Source organism: Electrophorus electricus, chromosome 10, assembly GCF_013358815.1.
Source record: "Electrophorus electricus isolate fEleEle1 chromosome 10, fEleEle1.pri, whole genome shotgun sequence".
In the NCBI taxonomy this organism is placed as follows: domain Eukaryota; kingdom Metazoa; phylum Chordata; class Actinopteri; order Gymnotiformes; family Gymnotidae; genus Electrophorus; species Electrophorus electricus.
Window position 1 is genome coordinate 2,310,838 of NC_049544.1, and position 23,904 is coordinate 2,334,741.

A 23,904-nucleotide genomic window follows, 5' to 3' on the forward strand; every position below is an offset into this window, starting at 1 on the left:
ACTTCAAACACACATTTGACCATGATCATGTAGACATCTAGAGTGCATATCAATGGCTGTGGTAAACGTTCTCCGTTCTCCAATACATTTGCGATTTCACTTGCTGGGATTTCATCATATGGTTTTGATCCAAATGTCATGAGTTCCCACACAGTTACCCCTGCAACAAAAAGTGCTTACATGAACAATGGTACTAAATAATGTTCCTCAATCACATTTGGAGCAGATATTTTAATGCTAAGCTTTAGGTGAATGGAGAATATATGGACTGGATAGGACTACTACTGACCATAACTCCACACATCACTCTGATGTGTGTATGTCCAGTGAAGGATGGATTCAAGAGCCATCCACTTTATAGGCACCTGGCAGAAAAAGAAAACATGAAAAAGCCACTATGAGAAGTAAGCAGTATGACCAACGGTATAGAGGGCTTTCTGCCCTCCACCTTCACCACAGACCACCAAATAATTATTTTGCATCCAAATACAGAAATATGTATTGCCCTCCATACATATTTAGGTGGTTTCATTCTAATTCTGAAAGCTTAATCCCATTAGCAAATTAATTTGTTAAAGTAAAGATTATAAAGAGAGAGGTGCAGCTCTAGGGTAGCAGTAGCCTCACCTCCAGTAAAAAAAAAAAAAAAAAAAAAAAAAAGACTAAAAAAGATTAAAAATCTAACTTGAGCAGAAAAACAATACACATTTTTGTTTTCCAAAATGAAAAATGTTTCTTTATATAAAATAATTTCTACTCCAATAACCCCCTGCACACAAATGCTTTTATATACTTTTATTGCACTTTTCATTGTTTAGGATAGAATTAATGTATTTTGTACTTCTAGTCATCAGCACTGATCCCTGTATTCTACAGTATTCTAGTTCATTGGTATGTTGGACTCTAACCTACTGTATTGTACTAGGATATTCTATGAGTAAATGACAAAGCACTTTTGTAAGTCGCTCTGGATAAGAGCATCTGCTAGGTGCTGTAAATGTAATATACAGCAACTTGGCTATGTAATTTTCCCATAATGTTGTCTTTCATTTTATGCTGATTATACAGTTATAGACCACTTATCAGTTCCTCCAGATTTAGCAACATAGTTACACAAAGCTGATCATGCTAAAGGCATGAAAACCTGGAAGACTACTGCAGTGTGTGCTGACTGGCTGTTATTCACCTGATCTTTATGTGGCCTATATCTGACACTAGTCTGAAGAGGTCATTCTCCAGAACAGAGCTCAATGTGGAAAAGGATCTCTGATCCATGACTATAATCTAGATGTAAACGAACAAAACAGAGGCAACACCAGCAACCGCCAACCTTAACTTAATGTTGATGTTAATATGCTGCAGAGGCTAACTGCAAATTCCCATGCAATTGTTTAAAACACAGCTCATCATAAAGGTAAGTCATATTTGCAATAACCAATGGAATGTGATGACATCTGTTCAGGTGTGTTTCTGCAAACTATTCTACCTGTTCAGTCTGAGGTCACATTGCCACTTATACAGTCACCTAGAGGCTGAAAAGTCGAGGAGGGCAATAATCCTTCAAGCACCAGTACTGAATGTAACTGAATACTGAAATGACATTGTACTCTAAGCAAGACAAAATACAGAATGAATATATTTTCTTTAGGGTTTTTTATTAGTCATGCTTTCCCTTTCCATGGAAGGAAGTTTATTCAGTGGGTGGGTTTTTGCTTAAAGGTTGAGTGTATGACTAATTCACCATGAGAACTGGTCTTAGGTATGCATGGAAGGTCTGGAATTAGCTTATCCCTCTTTAATGACCCAACAACAGAATGTTCAGAAGCATGGAAAAGCAATCTTCTTTACAAAAAAACAAAAACAACAACAAAAAACAACCAACCAAACAAACAACATTTACGTTTTAGGGTGGCCATGTCAGATTACATGACAATATGCGAATTTATAAGAGGACTGATGTTAGAAACTCACTGGTTAGAAACATGCATGTTAGAAACTAATGAAAGAAACAGTGTGAATAGTATGACGTCAGTGTGTGGAACAGTGTTTCTTTCTGTGCAGTGCATGTGTATCTGGATAATATATTCTATTTCTATTTTTCCTGCAGAAAACAAGTCTCTTTGAACTTGGATGAATAAAATCACAAATTTCATGCCACATTTATGGTTCTTGACCTTCCACACTCAATGTCATCCTGCACCATGACAACTATATAGAAACCTGTTGTTTTCTGACTCAGTGGTAGACCACAGGTGTGGAAATTTCTTTGTAACTGATAGTTAAGGCATTGGGTTAACAGACTAGTAATTTCTTGTATTAGTTACTTTTGCCAAATGTAATTATATAAAAAAACAAACATCCAACATAACCTGAAAAACTGGATATTAATTTTAGTATACTAGAATAAGAATGACTTTTGCCTATTTATGGAGGGCAAAGTACACTGTAATGTGTAATATGTATATATGTATGTTTATCCTTTCTTTTACCAAGAATCGTGGTAAGAGCACGCCCTCATTATTAAGCACACATTAGAGGGTGATAAAGAGGCAGACCAGCACAAATGTGCATATGGAGTTGCACAGTTGGTGGATACCTTCATCCACCAACTGTGCAACTCCATATGCACATTTGTGCCTTAAAATGAAAACGTGTGCAACTTTTTCAGTTCAATAAATGTAAAAATTTAAATACAAGCTTATTTGTGTGGTATACCAATAGAGTAAAAAATGTATGAAGTTTGCACTTTGAGTTGAGGTTTCACACGATTTTACCTTTCCTCCATTTGCATGGTACTGTTTCTCATCAGCAGTGAGCAGCTTGGCTAAGCCAAAGTCTGTGATTTTCACATGACTGGGATTCTTCACCAGCACATTCCTGGCTGCTAAGTCACGATGCACAAGATGATGCTCCTCTAAGTAATTCATGCCCTGTCAGGACAAAGTAATGGATGCATGGAAGGTTGGAAATGCAGAAATGTGTGTTGTCTTCAGGATGTTATGCATCAAGTATTTAAATATGGTATGTTAAAACAGTACATTGTCAACAAGCCATAATAGTATGTTTTACATTTATCTGACAATTTTATCCAAAGCGACTTACAATTATGACTGAGTACAACTTGAGGGTTAAGGGTCTTACTCAGGGGCCCAACAGCAGCAACCTGGCAGTGGTGGGGCGTGAACCAGCAACCTTCCGATTAAAAGTCAACTACCTTAACCACTGTAGTAAAATTGTTGTCAATGCTTTCGCATACATTGAGGCATCTCAATGCACATCTTATAACTGACAGGTAGCTGCTATGCTAAGGTTATTCCAAGCCCACAGTCTTAGCCAAATTGTGGTATGAGATCATTGTATGTGTATCTTTCACAGAAAAGAGGTAATTAATGGTAGAGCTGCTGCCACCACGCCACAGTTCAGGATGCTTCTCTCTACCTAGTAATGTCATACCTGACTTATTGCTGAATAAGTATATTGATGAATATGATCACTATAATGTATTCAGAAAATAAAAATGTAATTGTTGATAATATTTCCAGTTGAATGTCTGCTGGGTTCAGGGAGATCCCGGAAAAAACTCTCCCCATCACAGCATCTATCAACAACCACTATGAACATACTGATGTATGCCACCAGTTAACCATGTCAATCTTCCATCCTTGGAAGATCCTTGGAACATGATCCACACATTCTGTGGTCTGAAATAAAACTTCCACCATAGCCTTCCATCAGCACATCTGCCTAAGTCTCCACATACATTAGAGGTTCTGTATGAATCAGAGTCAGTCTACATCCTCGTAGGAAGGCCAATGTGTTCAATAAAGTCAGGGTGAGGCCGAAATATTATGCACCAACTCTATTTGGATTGGTAGATTTAATGCCCATTCATTTTACCCTATTACATTTATGTCTGCACAATTACAAACTTACCTTGGCAATCTGTACACACCAGTTGAGTAAAGTCTGTGAACCAATATTGTTTTTATTTTCTCTGACATAATCCAGTAGGCACCCAAAAGGCATAATCTGGGTTATAAGTTGTACTGTAGATGTTAGGCATATTCCCAACAGACGACATACATGTGGATGGTCCACACTAGCCATAACGTAGGCTTCCTAGGGAGATTATAAGATATTAATTATGTGAATAAACACATAAAATATGTACAGACATTATTTGCATCTTGATATATAGGCCTATCTGTAAAGATAGCTGTTACATTACTTTATAAAAATGACAATCACTATTAAATACTCAAAAGGTGAATTGTTTTAATTCTCTCTCTATGTCTGTTAGAATGATTTTAGCAGTATTATTTAATTTGTAGCTGAAGTACCATTCAGACAGAATAAGATTTCCAGATGAATGTCTGTGAAGTAATGAAGTGAATGGTACCAAAACAGGTCTGCCTAGTATATGATTTGCACAAGGTAAAATAACTTTATAAATTACTACTACTACTGCTACTACTACTACTATTACTACTACTAATAAAAAAAAGAAAAGAAAAAGAAGTACTCTAGTAAAATACCACACTTCTATGTGTAAATCTAATCCCATCTGAACAGTACTCAAGTTTTATATGATTTAAATGAGACACAATACCCACATCCAAAATATCCTTGTTAGCTTTCGGAGAAGTGACTTCTCTCAGAACTTTAATAGCTACAGGAATCTTTACATCCTGCCCCTCCGGAATCCACAAGCCCTGAGCAGGAAAAAAAGTTTTTTTTTTTGTTTGTTTTCATTGCAGGTATTCCACAAAGCAAGCTATAAACCAGGCTAATGTTAATAAAGCAGGCTAATGTTTTAACAAGCTTGGATAATGTTTGCTCAAGGTCAGGCTAGTTTTAAAGTTTAAACAAGTCTTATGACTTCATAAAATACTGAAAACTATTTTTAAAAATATAATGGTATTTTAAAAAGGTTTCTTTTCCCCCAATCGTATTTGTAAACAGAGTAGTTTTATTAGGCCTTAGTAGACACAGTATAGCATAACTATGTATTTTACTGGATCATACATCATTCAGCATAATGAAGCCCTCACTGTACTGCTGTACATGTCTTTGCCAGAAGCACTTTACTATGTTTCTGATCTCTGGTAATATTAAGACAACGGTACACCATGAAATTATTATGGTTGCAAAGTTGATGTTATAAATGTAGACCCTTTCCTGACCACAAGATATTGATACTTTCTTTCTTTGTGTGTGTGTGTTTTTTTAAATTACTGGTACATGTACTAAAGCAAAAATGGAACATTAACTTACTATACATTAATCAATATCCTGAATTAGTCAAGGTGTTTAGGCTTTCCTTTGTGCCACTGAGTACAACATTTTCATCAGGGCCCATAAGTGAATCACAAACCACTGGAGTATCAACAAAGTTAAGCACTAGTATTATGGCCTTTTACATACTTCTGCAGTACTTTATTTGCAGGGTTAATTTTAACACAGATGGTGTCTGCATAGTTATTGCTGTCTGTACACAAAGGTCTTCTCTAAGTACTTACCATTGAACAATTTATATTTATGTTTTCCCTTCACTTGCTTTGGCACAAGCTTCACTCAGCTAATTTTGTGATCATCAAGTTCATATTTTAATAAAACTGACAAAAAGTTACTGAAGCATGCTGACTTAAATTCTAACTACAAGTACACATACAATAAGACAACAATAAAACAAATTAGGAGCTGATCACCTGCAGCAAAAGCCTGAAACAGATCAGAGGGATCATCCACTGACATAATATCTGCCATAATCTGACATATCACCACTGTACGTTTATAAGAAATTCATCAAATCTTCATGTGATGGGGCACAAAAGCAACAAAATTCAGTGTCACATCAATGCTATAAAGCTGTGTGATGATAATAATATTCTGGACACTTAATATCTTATTTTTTTCTTACTTTTCCTTTTCCTTTGAGTTTTACCTTAAAGACAGTGCCAAAGGCCCCAGATCCCAGAACTTTGACTTTCGTAAACTCCGACTCTTTGAGGATACGAAGGAGGGCCTGATTTGGTGCCTTGCCACTTGGAGTCAAAGGTTCCACCAGCTGTAGGGTCAGTCAATATAGCAGAACGTGATTAACATTAGTTTTACTCAAAAACGAAATGCTAAGAAGGGAGCATGTTTCATAGCTGAGGAAGAACCAGAGTTTCTGAGTACTGTAAGGTGGGAGAACAGGGGTGCTATTTTACCCTGAATAAGGAGGTTTAGGATGGTGGAATGTTCACACCACGTTTGCTCTTATATCTCATGAAAATAACACTTGGTAATGGGCTATAATGCAAGTGCATTGTAGCAATTGTTGGACACTCTGTTAACAGTTGTTTGTTAAGTGTGCTAGCAGTTGTAAACCATTATATTACAGTGCAATCAGTGAAAATCAAATATGGGAATAGCAAAGTACTTTGATAAAGACTGTGCAACTATTAGTCAAAACATTAGTCAGAGGGTTTTCTCTTGTAGGTACGCAGAGCCACAAATAGCTTAGTTTAGGCTTTACTGTCATTCCTCCATATCATTAGTATGCACTGCAATGCTCTCCGGTCCACTATGCAACACAAAAACTTTGATTATACTCTGGTTGGTTAAGGTAGGCTCTGAGATTACTTACTTTTGCCTTAGATTCTGTTACATTCAAGACTTCTTGTCTGAACCCAGTTGTTAATTGCTTGTTAGCTGTAATTACTCACTGCTGGGCTAATTTTGCCTTGGCCTTAAGTGGGAATTGAGGGGTGGGCTCAGCAATTATTGAACTGATTTAAATTAGGACGACTCCGCTACAGAAGAAGGCTTTGTTCTGCTTTCAATCAGTTCATCTACATCTCACCTATAGGACTTCACAAACTCATCTAAGTATCTTCTCATATTATCTCAATCTTTTATCTCATGCATCCACAAACTATGCATTTGAAATGTGTTTTATAATTCCTGTCTACATATCCCACAGATCTCCTTGACGCTATCGTCATAGATGTCGTAATCTCAGCAACCTCATTTACTCATGTTTGGCACCATCACTGATCGTGGTGGCAGGAGGGCTCTGGAATTGCCAACCTGCGGTCCAGAAGGCTGACTTCATCTCAGCACTGGCATCCCTCCACTCCCTACACTTCCTGGCTCTGACAGAAACATGGATCACCCCTGAGAACTCAGTGACTCCAGCTTCCCTGTCCTCTGCCTTTTCATTCACCCATTCTCCGAGGCGTCTCGGCAGGGATGGTGGCACAGGTTTACTAATGTCTCCAGAGTGGCGTTTCACTCCACTTTCCTTCTCTACGCTTTTCATCTCCTCTTTTGAATTTCATTCCATTACAGTGTCTTTCCCCACCAAACCTCTTATCATTGTCATCTACCGCCCTCCAGGTTCCCTAGATCACTTCATTGATGAGCTCGACATCCTCCTGAGTCAATTTCCCATTGAAGGAAATCCACTCATTCTCCTTGGAGACTTCAACCTATCATCAGACAAGCTGCATTCTTCCTGCATCCTTCCACTGTTGACAGCATTTGACCTCACCATTAACCACTCTCTTCCGACTCATAAAGCGAGCAATGCTCTGGACCTGATCTTCACCTGGACCTCCACAACTTCGCACATCGTAGTCACCCCCCTCCACCTCTGAAACCATCACTTTCTATCCTTCTCTGTCCCTTCCTTCTCTTTCCATCCACTCCTCCCCAACGTGTTCCTCCTTCCATCGCAATCTGCACTCCATAACTCCCTCTTCCCTTCTATTATTTTGTCCACCCTTCCTCACGCTGACTCTGTCTTCTTTCTCTTTGGATACAGTTACAAATTCTTTTATTTTTACACTCTCATCATCAATGAATCTTCTGTGCCCTCTCTCCTCTAGACCTGCAAAGTCCTCCCCACCTTCTCCCTGGCTAACAGAAACACTACGCTGCCACAATAGAGATCTAAGGACTGCAGAGAGTTGGTGGAGTAAATCTCACGTAGATTCAGACTTCAGCTCATACCAGTCTCTCCTTTTCAAGTTCTCACTGGAACTAACATCTTCAAAATCATCTTGCTACAGAGGAAAATTTGAATCATCAGCATCTGATCCACACAAGCTCTTCAATACTTTTCTTCTCTCTTTAATCCTCCTCTCCCACTCCTCTCCTCATCTCTTACTCCTGAGGATTTACCTTCTTTGAGGAGAAGGTTGCAGCAATCCACCAGTCCTTTTCCTCTGTTCCCACTCTACCAACCAGTGTGCATTCCCCAACTTTCAACTGACTTCTTTTTCTCCTGTCTCCTCAGATGAAATTCTTCAACTACTGACTTCCAGCAATCCGACTACATGTCCGCTGGATCAAATTCCTTCCACTCTATTCCAGATAATCTCAAGAGATCTGATTCCTTTCATCTTTATCAACAACAATTCCTTATCTTCTGTATACATAGCAACTGCATTCAAAACCTCCAGGATGGTACCAATCCTCAAGGCCACACTTGACGGCTCCAACGTTACCAACTACAGACCAGTATCACTTCTCTCTTTCCTCTCAAAAGCCCTCAAGCGAGCAGTTTACAATCAATTGACTCTTTTCTTCACCCAGAACCAGCTGCGTGATCCCAATCAGTCTGGCTACAAACCAGCAGATTCAACAGAAACAGTAAAACCATAGCAGTGATGGAGAAACTTCATGCTGCTAAAGCTGTCAAAGTGTCATCTGTTTGAATTCTTCTAGACCTTATCGCAGACTTTGACAGAGTGAGCCACAACATTCTTCTCTCTGTTCTCTCCAGGCTTGGTGTGACTGGCTCTGCATGGAAATGGTTTCAGTCCTATCAGGTGACATGGAGAGGATTCACATCCAAATGATGTAGACTCTCCACTGGTGTTCCACACGGCTCAGTATTAGGCTCAGCATGCTTGGCTGACATTGCATCATGGATGACAGCCCACCACTTGAAGCTTATCCCTGGTAAAACCAAGCTTCTGTACTTTCCAGGTACTCCCAACCCTTATCAGTTTCCTTAAAGAACTCCCTGGTATCACCATTCAGAGCTGCCTGTAGCCTGGGCATAACTTTGGATAACCAGTTGTCGTTCTCAACTTATGTTTCAAATCTAACTCAGTCTTGCAGGTTTCTCCTTTGTAACATACGAAGGATTCAGCCCTTTCTCTCACAGCATGACTGGTCTTCAATCTTTCAAAGTTCACACGTTGCTCCGCTGCTGCGCTCCCTTCATTGGCTTCCAGTAGCTGCACATATCAGATATAAAACCTTGATGCTTGCCTACAAAGCCAAAAATGTATCAGCCCCTCTGTACATGATGGCAATGGTCAAAGCCCGATCCATACCTTGAGTATTTCGAACCTCAAGTACGGCTTGGCTTGAAATACCATGCTTCAAGACTTATGGAAGACAAGCATTGAGACTATTTTTTTATCCTGGCTCCAAGATGGTGGAATAAACTTCCACTTGCTGTCTCTTGCTAAGCAGAGTCCCTTGCAGTCTTCAAACGCAGACTGAAGACTCATCTATTCGTGGAATATTTAAATAACAACTGACCCTGCTCCTATATTGAATAACCAAATTAGTACTTATTTTAGAGTATTTTTTTTATTACACTGATGTTGCCTAACAAACTCTAGCACTTGTTTATTGCATTTATCAACGTTTAAGATAGACCTTATGTATTTTCTACTTCTAGGCATCAGCAGCAATCACTGTATTTCTACAGTATTCTACATCATTGGTATATTGAACTCTAACCTACTGTACTGGCTAGGATGTGTTCTATGAGTAAATGACAAAGCACCTTTGTAAGTCGCTCTGGATAAGAGCATCTGCTAAATGCCCTAAATGAAGAAAAACTATATGGAAGCACAGTACACAGGACTGCAAGGTGCGAAAGCCCAAAATAACAGTGTCAGAATAGTGCAAAAAGATAGGAAACAGAACAAGAAGCAAAAAATGTAGCCACTCATTTACATTCTCTGTAAGGAACAGAAGAGGCCAGTCAACTCCAGATTGATTACGAAGGGTTAGCACTCCAATTTTGCCACAACACTGGCCTACTTCTTTCCTCAGCCAAAATACTCTACTATTACCAGTCAGCAACATCTCTCTCTGCATCAACTCTCTTGCTTTAGCTCAAGGTACAGCATCATATCTCTCTTAAATATGACTTTAGTTTGAGAAAGGTCCCTGTACAGGTAAACTTTGCTAAACTTCCTGGTGGCCTTGGCAGTGGGTTTTATGTCATTGCCAAGCTGAATAGTAAATCACCATTCAGAAAAGATTTGTCAGACATTAAAAGAATGAATACCTTTACATTTCTCAAATATGCTGCAGTATTCCAACATTGTGCTCAAATGCATTTACTATACTGTAGGTCAGTATAAACCGAAAGGATCTGTATCAAGCTAATTACAACCTCAAAACAAAAATCCATGTATTTAAATGTAAGACAGACTTGGTGGTACATACCACTTGTGTGTATTATTAGAGTATTAAATTATGCATAATAAATCAATCAATGATCTTTACCTATAACGTCTCATTTCTGCATTATCATGGTCATCATCATCATCATCATCCCCATCCCATTACCATCATCACCATATAGTACCTCTCTCTCCTGCAGTAGGCGACGCAGTGCCCTCTTTTTACGGATGCGTCTTCGGTGCAACAGGATGAAGATGGAAAGGACAAGCAACACCATAAGAAGGAGCCCACCTACTATGCCTAATGCAGCCAGGGACACATGGGAGCTGAAGAAGAGACATCTTATATCAACATGAAGTTGAACATAAGCAAAAGGAATAAAGCTGCCACAAACTGACACAAACCCATGAATTTGTAAACATGGACCAAAGAAAATACAGTCAATAAACATAAGGCTAAGCATAAATACACATGATGAGCTGACCTTTGCATTTCTGCTGCAGTGCTTTGGGAAATAACCATAATCACTATAACACAGTGATAAATAATAAAGTACTGTCACGCTTCCCCTCTGCTACCTTCTCGTGAGTTTGTTTCGACTCTGTTCCCTCGTTTTGTCCCCCCACCTTTTTAGTTTCAGCTGTTCCTTGTTATCTAGTTAGCCTTAGTATTTCAACCCTGTGCTTCGGTTTGTTTATTGCTGGTTATTGTCTTCAGCATTCATGTCATTTTGTTTGCTGCTTTTGTACTAGCCTTTTTGTGTTCTCATGTTAGTTATTTTGGCTTGGGTCACTCCTGAAGATATTTGCACCAGTATGATTGTTTGTAAAACACACTGAAAAATTTGTGCTTCTGTTTGTTTTGTTGCTGCTCACTTTTTTCACAACTTCCATTCCATTAGCCATTTGTACTTTTTTTCCCTTGTTGCGGCCTCACAGCCTAGATGGGGTCGTAACACTCATCTTTATGTACTCTGGTCATATCTCTGTGGATTTCCTGGCTCCTTCACTATGGACTGTATTAATGGCCATGATTCTGTATTTGCCCATAATAAAGGTCGCTATACTCAGCTATACTCACTATGCTCAGTGTTTCTGTCTGCCTCTCAATTGCTCTATATTGCAAGTTCAACCCACCACATATCCTTTACCATACCCTTAACTTACACAGTGCTGCTGGAAGGTTTATTAACCCATTACAATGTATTGTATTGTATGGTATTGTACTATTGTATTTCCTCATATATTCAAAGAAAGAGGAAGATTATTCACTTTCGGGTTTGTTGCCAAGTTTGGAATTGTAAGCAGTTTAAGGTTGATAATTATTCTAATGTTGAAGTTAAGGGGAGATATTTTCTAGAGCACTACCTTACATCAAGTACCTGTACTGCAAAATAGTCATGTTCATCTCATTTTATACAATTTTATAAAACGGTTAATTGCTGTTTTAAAACAGCAATTTTGGATGGGCAGTATTCCAAGCCCTTGGAAAAGAGGTTGCTCGTATGACTGCACATTGATTTAATTTTGTAAGGTTCTCTGAAGTTTTTTAGAATTAAATTTTTTTAGTGGTTATTATTATATAGCATGCTTTGCAATTACATTGCAGTATTTCATGTAAAGTGACTCTTATTAGAACTGACCATTAATGCTAAAGATAGGCTAATGGTTGTGATTATGAAAACTTATGTGACACGTTCTCAGAAATTCTCAGAAACAATTTAATTTAATGCCTAAACATCCATGTAATTTGGACTTCTCCTTGGTGATCAGCATGCACTACTACTGAGATTCATGTACCTTTGTGTATGACATGCCTTCAGTCCAGGCCCACTACACCTAAATGGAGAGACTCAGTGTTACCATCAATAGTTTATAAATCAATATAGAAAGTCTAATGATAACTGTTTCAAAGATACTGTGTGCACTCCAATAAATTAGGGTAGACTTCTGTGTCACTGTATATACTTTCTTACCCTTGAATGCAGTCTGGATGACAACGCTGACATTGTCTATTCTTGTCAGTGTAAGTCCAGATGAGTGTGTTATTGAAGCCATGTACACGTTGGGCACAGCTGGGAACACAGGTGAATCTGTCTTTAAAGTGGGCACATTCGGTACACTGATCAGCTCCCTGAGGATTGTGGGGGAGAAAAAGGGAGGAAAAGGAAGAAAATAACGTTGCTGCATATCATCTACTGGATTATTTGCAGAGTAGATTAAAATGGGTTTACCATGGTTTTCAAACAAATGGTGCTATAAGAACCACCCACAGACTTCCATGTAGCATAATTTCACGATTTCAAAATGATTTTATACATTTATAATATCTAATACTGTCTATAATGTAGTGATACAACAGCTGGGGAACAAATCCCAATTTAAGGTGACACTGATCAAGACAGTGGATAAAGAACTGAACATTTGTATCTTCAGTCTTCTCCCCTGCCAACAAACATGGCTTTAGAAGGAAACCTTATTCTGTTAGTGACGTTTGATTATGTAATGGCAAACTGTGTTGCAGAAGTTGATCCTGTAACAAAGGAAGCTGCTTCAGTTTTGGGGGGGTTATTACATTAAAATACCTATTAATAATTCACAAAATACTAGTGGTTCATTTCTTGAACAGGAACTTGTGCAATGACAATTTTCAAATCTTTAACCCATCATAAGTTCCTAAATGCCATGAATTAAAAACATTCACATACTGGTCCATAACAACTTGGGGTTCCATTGAGGATCTTGCACTCTTGGTCACAATCAAAACACATGTTGTTGGACATGAACTCACGAGGTGTTCTGTACAAATAAACAAAACTTGATTATAAAAACAGGAAATTATTAATCCCAAAAGAAAAACAAATACATTACAGACAATAAATTACAGCTGGTTCAAGCCCCACCACTGCCATGTAGCCACTGATGGGCCCTGAACAAGACCCTTAACCCTCAGTGGCAACTGAACTAATGAAAAGTTATATTTGCAGTTACCATGGTTATATCACTAGTAGGCTATACAATACAGACTGAAAAACTGATCTGTTCTTGCACATTTGCTGTTGATCGTATAGAATTCAGCCACTCCTCACAAATGCACGCAAATCAGTGAGCTAAAATGCCTGCTAGGCAGTCTATTAAAAACCTTTACTTTCCTCTTTCCCATTTTAGACAGTGCTTTATTCAAAAGTTATGATCCATACTGTTTTCAGGCTAAGGAACACACCACATCAGATAAGTAATCGTTCAGCTCTCAAACAGGTGGGATTGCAAGTCTGTTTATGTAAGGTTCACTAATTCCTGGGAACCAGTACTAGCTCTGGCACAAGTGCCAGCACTTTGCTGGTAGAAAAATATGGTAGATCTGCCATGTCTTGTAGTGCTAGGTGGTTTGAAGGTAATTGTGTTCTTTCCTGTTCTCAACCAGAACAGAAGACTCTGGATTCTGATTCATAGGAGAGTTGAAGTCCTTCCATGTCTGTGTGCTCCTACTGTGTTTGCAGACCCTGAATCAATGACATTTGATCAAACCCCTATGCTAGCATGGGATGCAAACAACTCTTCCCTCCAACTCTCCCAGTCTGAAGACAAAAACACTATGCAGTTCAGACAAGTTCTGACAGACCTCCCACAGTTGTTACACCATCCCTTCCTAGGAGAGCTTTCCCATCAATTCTTGGAAAGGAAGTATAGAAAGCTAGTTATGTTCCTAAAATAATAATTATTTCCTTCCCTTCTAGCCATATCTCCACCTTATTTCAAAACCTTTGTAGACTTTGTAGACAATTAAAAGAATTTAAAATTCCTTACCAATACTGGACAAAATGTCAATGTGTCATGACAATTAGGACTGGCATATTGAAGCAGGTGAAGACCAGGCAAGCAGGTGTATCCATAGTGATACCTTGATAAAAAGTTAACAGTAGCACCCTCTTTTAGAGACCAAAACATTGGCCTTTGCTGCACTTACCCTTCCAGCAGACTGCACGCACTCACACAGCGGCCCCTACGGCTGACGTACTGGCAGAAGAAGCACATGGAGGCTCCTGGACCCCAGCAGCCTTCCTCGGTACACATTGCATTGCAGGTATGATTCTGTAACTCTGGTGAGAAAGCACCATAGCACAGGGAAACTACTTAGTATAGAAACCACACGCAACGACACCCTTACACTGTTATTTTGATATGTTATGCATTCTAAATTCATGTTGGCCATTGACCGGTTGTAGTAAAATTACCTTACTTTCAAACTGAATAAATTTTGACTGAAAGGTCAATTTACTAAACGCCTCCTTGTAGAGAATATGGTTACTTTCAGCAATCTAATCAGTATAGCATCAATCTGCTTAATAAATAAAATACAATTATTTTTTTATCTTACTGATCACTTTCAATGAGTACACCAATTATCCCTTACCACATGTACTGGCAGGTTTATTGGTTTTAATGTATATGCTCTGTTGGTCAGATCTAAAGAGTGTCTGCCATTGGTTGCCATCAACATAGCATAGCCGAAAGTTGTTCTTTATGACCACATCACCATCGCTGATCTCCTTCAGAGACTGCAGTCCAAGGTATTCTAAATGGGGGATGTTCAAGACGGCAAAACTAACTCTGGCCCTATATTTTGGAGAAAAAAAGGAAAAACATGTTCCTAGTATAAAATATACATTAAAAGATCCCATTGTAGCCCCTTTCACATGAAACACTTTCTGGCAATACTGTTGGATTTCTCCTATCATACTTGCAGACTGTTGTCAGAATATTGCTAGAATCACCATGTTCACACATGAAATAAAATCTCCAGAAAGGTGAAATATGTCCAATTTATGCAACATCTCATTTCTGGACAAAAAGGCAGGTATATTAACGGTATAGATGGTTGTTGTTTTGACAGCATTTTGAAGATAACTGACATTATACTAATTTTGCAGAGACACACCTGAGACATAAAATTTGACAAAAAAGTATTTTATACTCTAATTTGGCTCAGAATTTAGTTCACCTAACTTTATATATATATAAATCTGGTTTTATCAGGTAAAATCTATCAAAATTTTGATTCTGGCTTGGGTTCATAATCCTGGAGAAAACTGCATGCACGAAAGAGCTTAAAACAAGGGTTTGTCAACATATAAAACAGTTCAAAATGTTTAGATTTGATAAAGGTTTACTCTAAAAAGGTTCTGGCATTTGAACTATATAGCATTTAGGGTAACATTATTTTGAGTGGTCCTTTATAGAAAAAATAAACAGAGTATCTCAATCAGTTCATCTACATCTCACCTACAGGACTTCACAAACTCAGCCAAGTATCTTCTCATATTATCTCAATCCTTTATCTCATACATCCACAAATCAAGCATCTGAAATGTGCTTCACAATTCCTGTCCACATATCTCACAGATCTCCTCGACACAATCATAGACGTCGCAATCTCAGCAACCTCACTGACTCACAACGCTTCACACCATCACATATCGTGGTGGCAGGAGGGCTCTGGAACTGCCAATCTGCTGTCCAGAAGGCTGACTTCATCTCAGCATTAGCATCCCTCCACTTCCTACACTTCCTGGCTCTGACAGAAACATGGATCACCCCTGAGAACTCGGCGACTCCAGCTGCCCTGTCCTCTGCCTTTTCATTCACCCATTCTCTGAGGCGTCTTGGCAGGGGTGGTGGCACAGGTTTACTAATGTCTGAAGAGTGGCGTTTCACTCCACTTTCCTTCTCTACACTTTCCATCTCCTCTTTTGAATTTCATACCATTACAGTGTCTTTCCCCACCAAACTTCTTATCATTATCATCTACTGCCCTCCACGTTCCCTAGATCACTTCATTGATGAGCTCAACATCCTTCTGAGTCAATTCCCCATTAAGGGAAATCCACTCGTTCTCCTTGGTGACTTCAACCTTCCATCAGACAAGCTGTATTCCTCCTGCATCCTTCCGCTGTTGACAGCATTTGACCTCACCCTCAACCACTCTCCTCCGACTCACAAAGCAGGCAATGTTCTGGACCTGATTATCACCCATACCACCACAACATCGGACATCGCAGTCACCTCCCTCTACCTCTCGGAGCATCACTTTCTATCCTTCTGTCTCTCCCTTCCTTCTCTTTCCATTCAATCCTCTCCAAAATGTTCCTCCTCCCTCCATCACAATATGCACTCCATAACTCCCTCTTCCCTTACTTCTATTATTTTGTCCACCCTTCCTCACCCTGACTCTCTATCCTCTCTCTCTTTGGATACCATTACAAATACTTTCATTTCTACACTCTCCTTATCAATGAATCTTCTGTGCCCTCTCTCCTCTAGACCTGCTAAGTTCTCCCCACCTGCCCCCTGGCTAACAGAAACACTTCGCTGCCACAGGAGAGAACTAAGAACTGCAGAGAGCCGGTGGAGGAAATCTCGCGTAGATTCAGACCTTAGCTCATACAAGTCTCTCCTTTCCAAGTTCACACTGGAAGTAACATCTGCAAAGTCATCCTACTTCAGAGAGAAGTTTGAATCATCATCATCTGATCCACGCCAGCTCTTCACTATTTTTTCTTCTCTCCTTAATACTCCCCCTCCCCCTCCTTCCTCATCTCTTACTCCAGAGGATTTTATCACCTTCTTTGAGGAGAAGGTTGCAGCAATGAACCAGTTCTTTTTCTCTGTTCCCACCCCTCCAACCAATGTGCATTCCCCAACATCCAACTCTCTGACTTCTTTTTCTCCTCTCTATTCACAGATGAAATTCTTCAACTCCTGACTTCCAGCAATCCGACTACATGTCCGCTGGATCCAATTCCTTCTGCTCTGTTCCAGACTATCGCAAGAGATCTGCTTCCTTTCATCTCTGTCATCATCAACAACTCCTTATCTTCTGGATACATGCCTACTGCATTGAAAACTGCCAGGGTGGTACCAATCTTCAAGAAGGCCACACTTGATGGCTCCAGTGTTACCAACTACACACTGGGATCACTTCTCTCTTTCCTCTCAAACAAGCAGTTTATAATCAATTGTCTCTTTTTCTCACCCAGAACCAGCTGCATGATCCCAATCACTCTGGCTATAAACCGGCACATTCTACAGAAACGGCCCTCATAACAGTGACTGAGAAACTTCATGCCACTAAAGCTGCCAAATAGTCATCTGTTTTGATTCTTCTAGACCTTTCAGCAGCCTTTGACACAGTGAACCACAACATTCTTCTCTCTGTTCTTTCCAGGCTTGGTGTGACTGGCTCTGCTTGGAGATGGTTTCAGTCCTATCTGAATGGACGGTCCTATCAGGAGACATGGAGAGGATCCACATCCAAACCGTGTAGACTCTCCACTGGTGTTCCATAAGGCTCAGTATTGGGCCCTCTTCTCTTTGTATACTTGTTCTCTTGGTGATGTAATATCTTCTCATGGTTTCTCCTACCACTGCTATGCCGATGACATTCAATTATTTCTTTCTTTTCCACCCTCTGACACGCAGGTCTCCAGACGTATCTCGGCATGCTTGGCTGACATTGCGTCATGGATGACAGCCCACCACTTGAAGCTCAACCCCAGTATAACTGAGCTTCTGTTCATCCCAGGTACTCCCAACCCTTACCATGACCTCACTGTTTCCTTTGAGAACTCCCTGGTATCACCATCTGAAGCTGCCCGTAGCCTGGGCATAACTTTGGACAACCAGTTGTCGTTCTCAACTCATGTTTCTAATCTAACCCAGTCTTGCAGATTCCTCCTTTGTAACATATGAATGATTCGACCCTTTCTTTTGCAGGTAGCTACCCAGGTGCTTGTGCAGTCTCTTGTGATCTCAAAGCTAGACTACTGCAACTCGCTACTTGCTGGTCTTCCTCTAAGAGCCATCAAACCTCTACAACTTGTCCAGAATGCAGCGGCATGACTGGTCTTCATTCTTCCGAAGTTCACACGTTACTCCACTGCTGTGCCCCCTTCATTGGCTCCCTGTAGCTGCACACATCAGATTTAAAACCTTGATGCTTGCCTACATAGCCAAAAATGTACCAGTCCCTTTATACATGAGGTCAATGGTCAAAGCCCGATCCATACCTCGAGTACTTCAAACCTCAAGCATGGCTCGGCTTGAAATAACTTGCTTCAGGTCTCATGGACGACAAGCATCGAGACTATTTTCTGTCCTGGCTCCAAGATGGTGGAATGAACTCCCACTTCCTGTCCGGACCGCAGAGTCCCTTGCAGTCTTCAAACACAGACTGAAGACCCATCTATTTGAAGAATATTTAAAGGACAACTGACACTGCTCCCTTATTGACTGAGTAATTTAGTACTTATTGTAGGGTATTGTTTATGTTTTTTTTTTTTAACAAACTCTAGCACTTATTGTTTATAGCACTTATCATTGTTTAAGATAGACCTTATGTATTTTGCACTTCTAGGTATCAGCATTCATCCCTGTATTCTACAGTATTCTAGTTCATTGGTATGTTTAATTCTAACCTACTATACTGTACTTGGATATATTCTATAAGTAAATGACAAAGCACTTATGTAAGTTGCTCTGGATAAGAGCGTCTGCTAAATAACGTAAATGTAAATGTATCTGTAACTTTGTTACAGAGTGAATGAGTGAATCAAAGTTTAGATACAAATGCAGTCAAATGTACTCAAGCAGAACAGGTCAAGGGTCAGACACCAATGATCAGACCTCACACCAACTCAACTAACCCTTTACCTCAGCCAAAAACCTAATCCTGCAATTAACCCAAACCTTAACCTCAACCCAAAACCTAATCTTAACCCTCACCCTGGCCCTAATCCTGACCCCAACCCTAACCAAAATCCAATTAAAATCAAATTACAGAATGTTGTCAACAGCATGTCTATAACAGCTTCTTGACTATGTTAAAATAGTATGTATTATATGTGTTACATGCTCAGTGACATCTCAAGTTAGAATGTCTACAGATATGAACTTGGACACTCCAAACAAAGTGAAAAACAACTGAATTCATCAGATTATAAACAGATCTTATTTTCACAGTTAATTAAAAGTCTCTTGATTAATCTACTGAATGCATCTAGATGCTTCACTACTGCTACATCATTGATATGTTATTGACAGTCTGTTGAGTGTTCATTTGATCTATAAAGGACCACTCAGTGTCACTACATTTAGATTTTCAAAGACCCAGCGACATTTAAAATATCTCTATAATGATAAACTATATCATACATATCATTTACACTGTTTACACATCTGGGTGAAGTCCTAATACTCAAATGAGCATAGACTTAGAAACAAACAGCTAGATCCATGGATGGTGAAAAAGACTAAAACTACACTGTAAAAGAAATACTCTTCACTGCAAAATCATGGCCTAGTACTGACTACCATTGCGTTTTCCTGTAGATAACATCTGTATAGCCTTATCAAATTCCTGGTTTAATATATTCAGAATTAACTCATCATTTTAACTCATGTGTAAGATGGTCTGATCTATAAAATAAAATGTATGTTTGTGTACAATCTGTTACTCCAAAACAAACTACATCCATTTGAACAAACATTACAAGCAATATTTCAGTTATACCACACAGCAATATTTATGCCCTTAGAAGAACTACCTCAAAGACACAAACTATATTGTACATTTGGCTAAGACTTTTGCTCATAATTAGAGACAAGCAGAAATACAGAGTGCATGGAAGGAGCTTCTGAACACCCATTATATATCACAAGGGGATTTATATTAGAAAGAAAACAGAGCTTTAAGTTCCCTGATTCTTTAAATGCTTGTGGAATTCTGCATCAAGCTATTAAGAAAGAATTTCATTCATGGAGATCTTAAGGTTTAGAACAATAATTAAACATCTCTACAAATTCTTAACAAAACCTGGCATATAATACATTGATAATCCTTTGTTATAGAATTACCCAATGAACATGTCTTGTTATGGAATTACCCAATTAGCATGTCAACTACATATGAAAATGCAACATTATTGGCATATACCCAGGCAATACGATTAAACAGAAATGGAATACCATTAAATCACTCACAACAATTATTTTTAACAATTTCAGTTCTGTTTTGATAAGCATTGCAATATTTGCAATGCAGAAAATTTGATGTGGCTAAAGCAAGAACTGACTGTAGCTTGGTTCTGCCTCTGATGATCTCAAGATTTTCAAATGGACTCAGTGAGTTGAGGTTTTCTGGCCAAGACTGTATCACTAGAAACCCTGTGGAAAATGAAAGACATTGATCAATGATCTAATAATTTTCAGCCCAAAGACAAAATAAGTTTCTTCCCCTTGGCCTGTAGACAGGAGCATTTACAACTTCTTCTGAGCACTAAAGTATCAAAAAATAGTTACTACTTATTGGTCACTCACATTCTCATGTCATTAAACTGGTGCTGTACATGTATTGTATATGTACATCTACTATATATTTCTATCAAGGTGAAAAGTATTGTTTTTGTTTAATAAGTAAAATTTTGTATTGTTAAAATTGAGGCAATTCATTTGGACATTTATTTGAAAGTAAGTCTGCTGTATTTTTAAAGTACTGAGCAAAAAACAGGACATCCAATTAAATTTCCCACTAAATTTACCTGTAATTTCCTTCACTGTCTTGAAATAGTCCAGTTTTTCAGGATCCATTGCAGGTGTATTTGTATAGCGATCACTGAAAAATAACACTTTTGCTAATTCCATGTTCATGTTCAGTAACAATATTAAATGAAGAACGAAATCATTCTTCTGTACATTTCTTACCCATGAAATGTAGGTACCATTATTGAGATGTGTCCATTTATTTTAGTGCAGTTCTTGAAGGTGTCGATGTTAGTTGCATTGACTGAGATGACACCATCAAGTTCTCCCATTCCAAGTCCATTGCAAACTAATCAAAGAGCACTCATCGTATTAAACCCTATTTGCATATCATTGACAGCTATTAAGCGAATTATAAGAACTGAAAGCATTTTACATTTACAAAATTTACAAAAATGTAGCAGTCAAGAATTTGGAACAAAATGTTAAAATGACATTTACCTTTTGGACACGGTCCATTACAACTTTTGCATTTTCTAATTCCATTCTCCTCTATTTCTTGTGTGTTTTCAGTACATGTGCGGACACAAGCCCCATGATCTGTCATTATGTAGTTGTCTGTAGCAGGTAGAACAGCTCAAAGTAAATACTGATTCTCTAGCATTTCCCCCAAATGTTGATCAGTGCTAGAAATCCATTAGACTACAAGCATATTTAATCACAGACATTTTTTTTTTTTTTTTACAGATATTTAATTAGTGGTTCAGCAAACTTTCACCGTATCTATAAAAATGAAAAAAACCTCACATATAGCTAAAAGCTGTATTGTTATGGGGTAGCTTTACTGGAAAGATGGAAATGATAAGATTCCACTTTACATACTAACTATATTATAGATTATAAACTATATTATAGAGCTCATTTAAATAACAACTATACCTGTAACAAAAGTAATTTATTTAAAACAGAATATTTTAGGGTTGTAATCTTAGGCAAGTATATACAAAATACGTGGAACTTTTGGTGAGCCATTATTTGTTACTTTAACCTCATAACTCTATTTGAAACCCAAAGAAATTATTGATCATCACAATGATTATGCTGTCACAGATAACAATAGCAGATCATTAAAGATTTCTTTGGTCCTGAGTGAAAATCTATTGTCATTGACGATGTCACGCTCCATGGCTGCCAATTTAGTGGCCTCTGTGATCCACCTGCCACCTACACATAAACAGTAGTGTAGGGTAAAATATAAGTATGTGGGACTCAAAAGAAGAATGCTTTTGATGTCTCCTTCAGGCAGTTGCATATGGATGAAAAAAGCAGTGTAATTTTCTATCATCAATGGTATTGTTTTAAAGTAGTTTGCCTGTTACCACAAACAGGTTTTCTGTTAATACTGGCAACTGGCAACTTTCATTTAGTGTCTGTCACTTGTGGGTTACCGCAGGGCTTCATTTTGGGTCCTGTTTTATTTTCATTGTATATGCTGTACTTCGGATCTACTTTGCAAAAGTATGATATTTCTTATTACTGTTATATAAAAGATGACAGCATCCCCTTCCATCTTATCTTTAACTGTTTAGTGGAAATGAAATGCTATGTATCAATTTATTTTCTACATTTAAGGATGGCTGAATTTTTTATATTTTGTCATCTCAACTCAATCAGTACCATAGCTAACAACTTAGGGCCATTATTGGTAAATATATACAGATAATTTTATAAAATACCTTGGCTGACACTTGTCTTTTAAGGTGCTCTATTAATAAATATGGTTTGATTTGATAACATCTTGGATATTAAGATGTTGATGATATCCGGGCAGTCCTTTGATGGTTAATTTTAGCATATTTAAACCCACCTTATAATTTTCATAAACTGTAGCCTGTGTATTGTTATGCTATTATTAGATTTATATTACAATAATATAAAAACTTAAACATTATTTTAAATTATCTGTATTACAATTAAGTGTGAACTAAAATCCACTGCTCATGACAAGCCTATAAAGGGTTATTAATGTAGGAGTGTTTTTTTTTTTTTAAATACTTTAAAACTTTTTGCAAAATACTTACAAGGGCAGCTTTTTACGCAGGTGGCTCCAAAGCTGAATTTCCCCTCTGGATTTACTTCAAGCTGGTGAGTGTTTGGATTATATAACATGAGACGGGGACATGCATCTTTGCATATTCCGTCATCGCTGAAATCTCTGCAGGCCTTCACAGTACCCAATGAAAGTATGAAGAAAACTTTTGTTCCTAAGTTGTCACCTCTGCATCAAGCTTTTTTAAAAATAAATTCAGTGTAGCTGTTTGAAACACATTAATTAAAAATGGTAATAATAAAAATACATATTGAAAAAGGTGAAAAATTGTAGTTGAGTTGAAAGCATAGTTGAAGAATGTAACTGCATCAGATTAAAAAAAATGTAAAAACTGAAAAACTTTAGTTGAATTGCAAACGCATTTAAAAAATATCAATTTATCAGAATCCATTGATTTTAGACTTTAATATCAGTATAAATATCAGTTTTGTTCAGCTTTTTTAGAGTCAAAGGAATTTGCAAAGTGAAATTAGTTATTCACCAGGCAGTCTGTAGGTCTTGGTCCAGTGCAACCAACAGCACAATGTACATTACAGCAGTCTATGGGCTTAGGTCCTTTGCATCTATGTGTACATTGCTCTGCACAGTTAAGCCTGGTCACTGAGAGACATAATTATTATTTAAAGAAATCATTTAAAAAATATTTTGTACACAGTATACCAAGTAATGCAATGTATCGTTATTTGTCGAAGGATATCATATTTACAGATCTGGCAGTTTTCTGGTCCTGGTGCCCAACACGATCCATTATAGCAAGCTGTGTCACATTTCGTACCTAAAGAAGATATTGAAAGTTATAAAGTGGATCAGGTTTTCTGTTTGATTGGTCAGCTGAAA

General features: G+C 38.2%; 1 protein-coding gene across 1 annotated transcript in view; it reads right to left on the reverse strand.

Moving 5' to 3' along the window:
* Nucleotides 1–23,904, reverse strand: part of LOC113587946 (epidermal growth factor receptor-like) — a 28,253-nt gene that overhangs the window by 1,345 nt on the left and 3,004 nt on the right. Inside the window, exons 4-22 of the mRNA XM_035530704.1 lie at nt 23,774–23,842; nt 23,549–23,667; nt 23,039–23,180; nt 21,459–21,575; nt 21,180–21,306; nt 21,017–21,090; nt 20,552–20,642; nt 14,836–15,038; nt 14,389–14,521; nt 13,130–13,220; nt 12,398–12,555; nt 12,222–12,260; nt 10,607–10,748; nt 5,945–6,067; nt 4,614–4,712; nt 3,934–4,119; nt 2,775–2,930; nt 290–365; nt 14–160 (exon numbers count right to left, since the gene is read on the reverse strand). Of these exons, the coding sequence (XP_035386597.1) occupies nt 14–160; nt 290–365; nt 2,775–2,930; nt 3,934–4,119; nt 4,614–4,712; nt 5,945–6,067; nt 10,607–10,748; nt 12,222–12,260; nt 12,398–12,555; nt 13,130–13,220; nt 14,389–14,521; nt 14,836–15,038; nt 20,552–20,642; nt 21,017–21,090; nt 21,180–21,306; nt 21,459–21,575; nt 23,039–23,180; nt 23,549–23,667; nt 23,774–23,842 (2,292 nt within the window). The remainder of the gene's footprint in view (nt 1–13; nt 161–289; nt 366–2,774; nt 2,931–3,933; nt 4,120–4,613; nt 4,713–5,944; nt 6,068–10,606; nt 10,749–12,221; nt 12,261–12,397; nt 12,556–13,129; nt 13,221–14,388; nt 14,522–14,835; nt 15,039–20,551; nt 20,643–21,016; nt 21,091–21,179; nt 21,307–21,458; nt 21,576–23,038; nt 23,181–23,548; nt 23,668–23,773; nt 23,843–23,904) is intronic.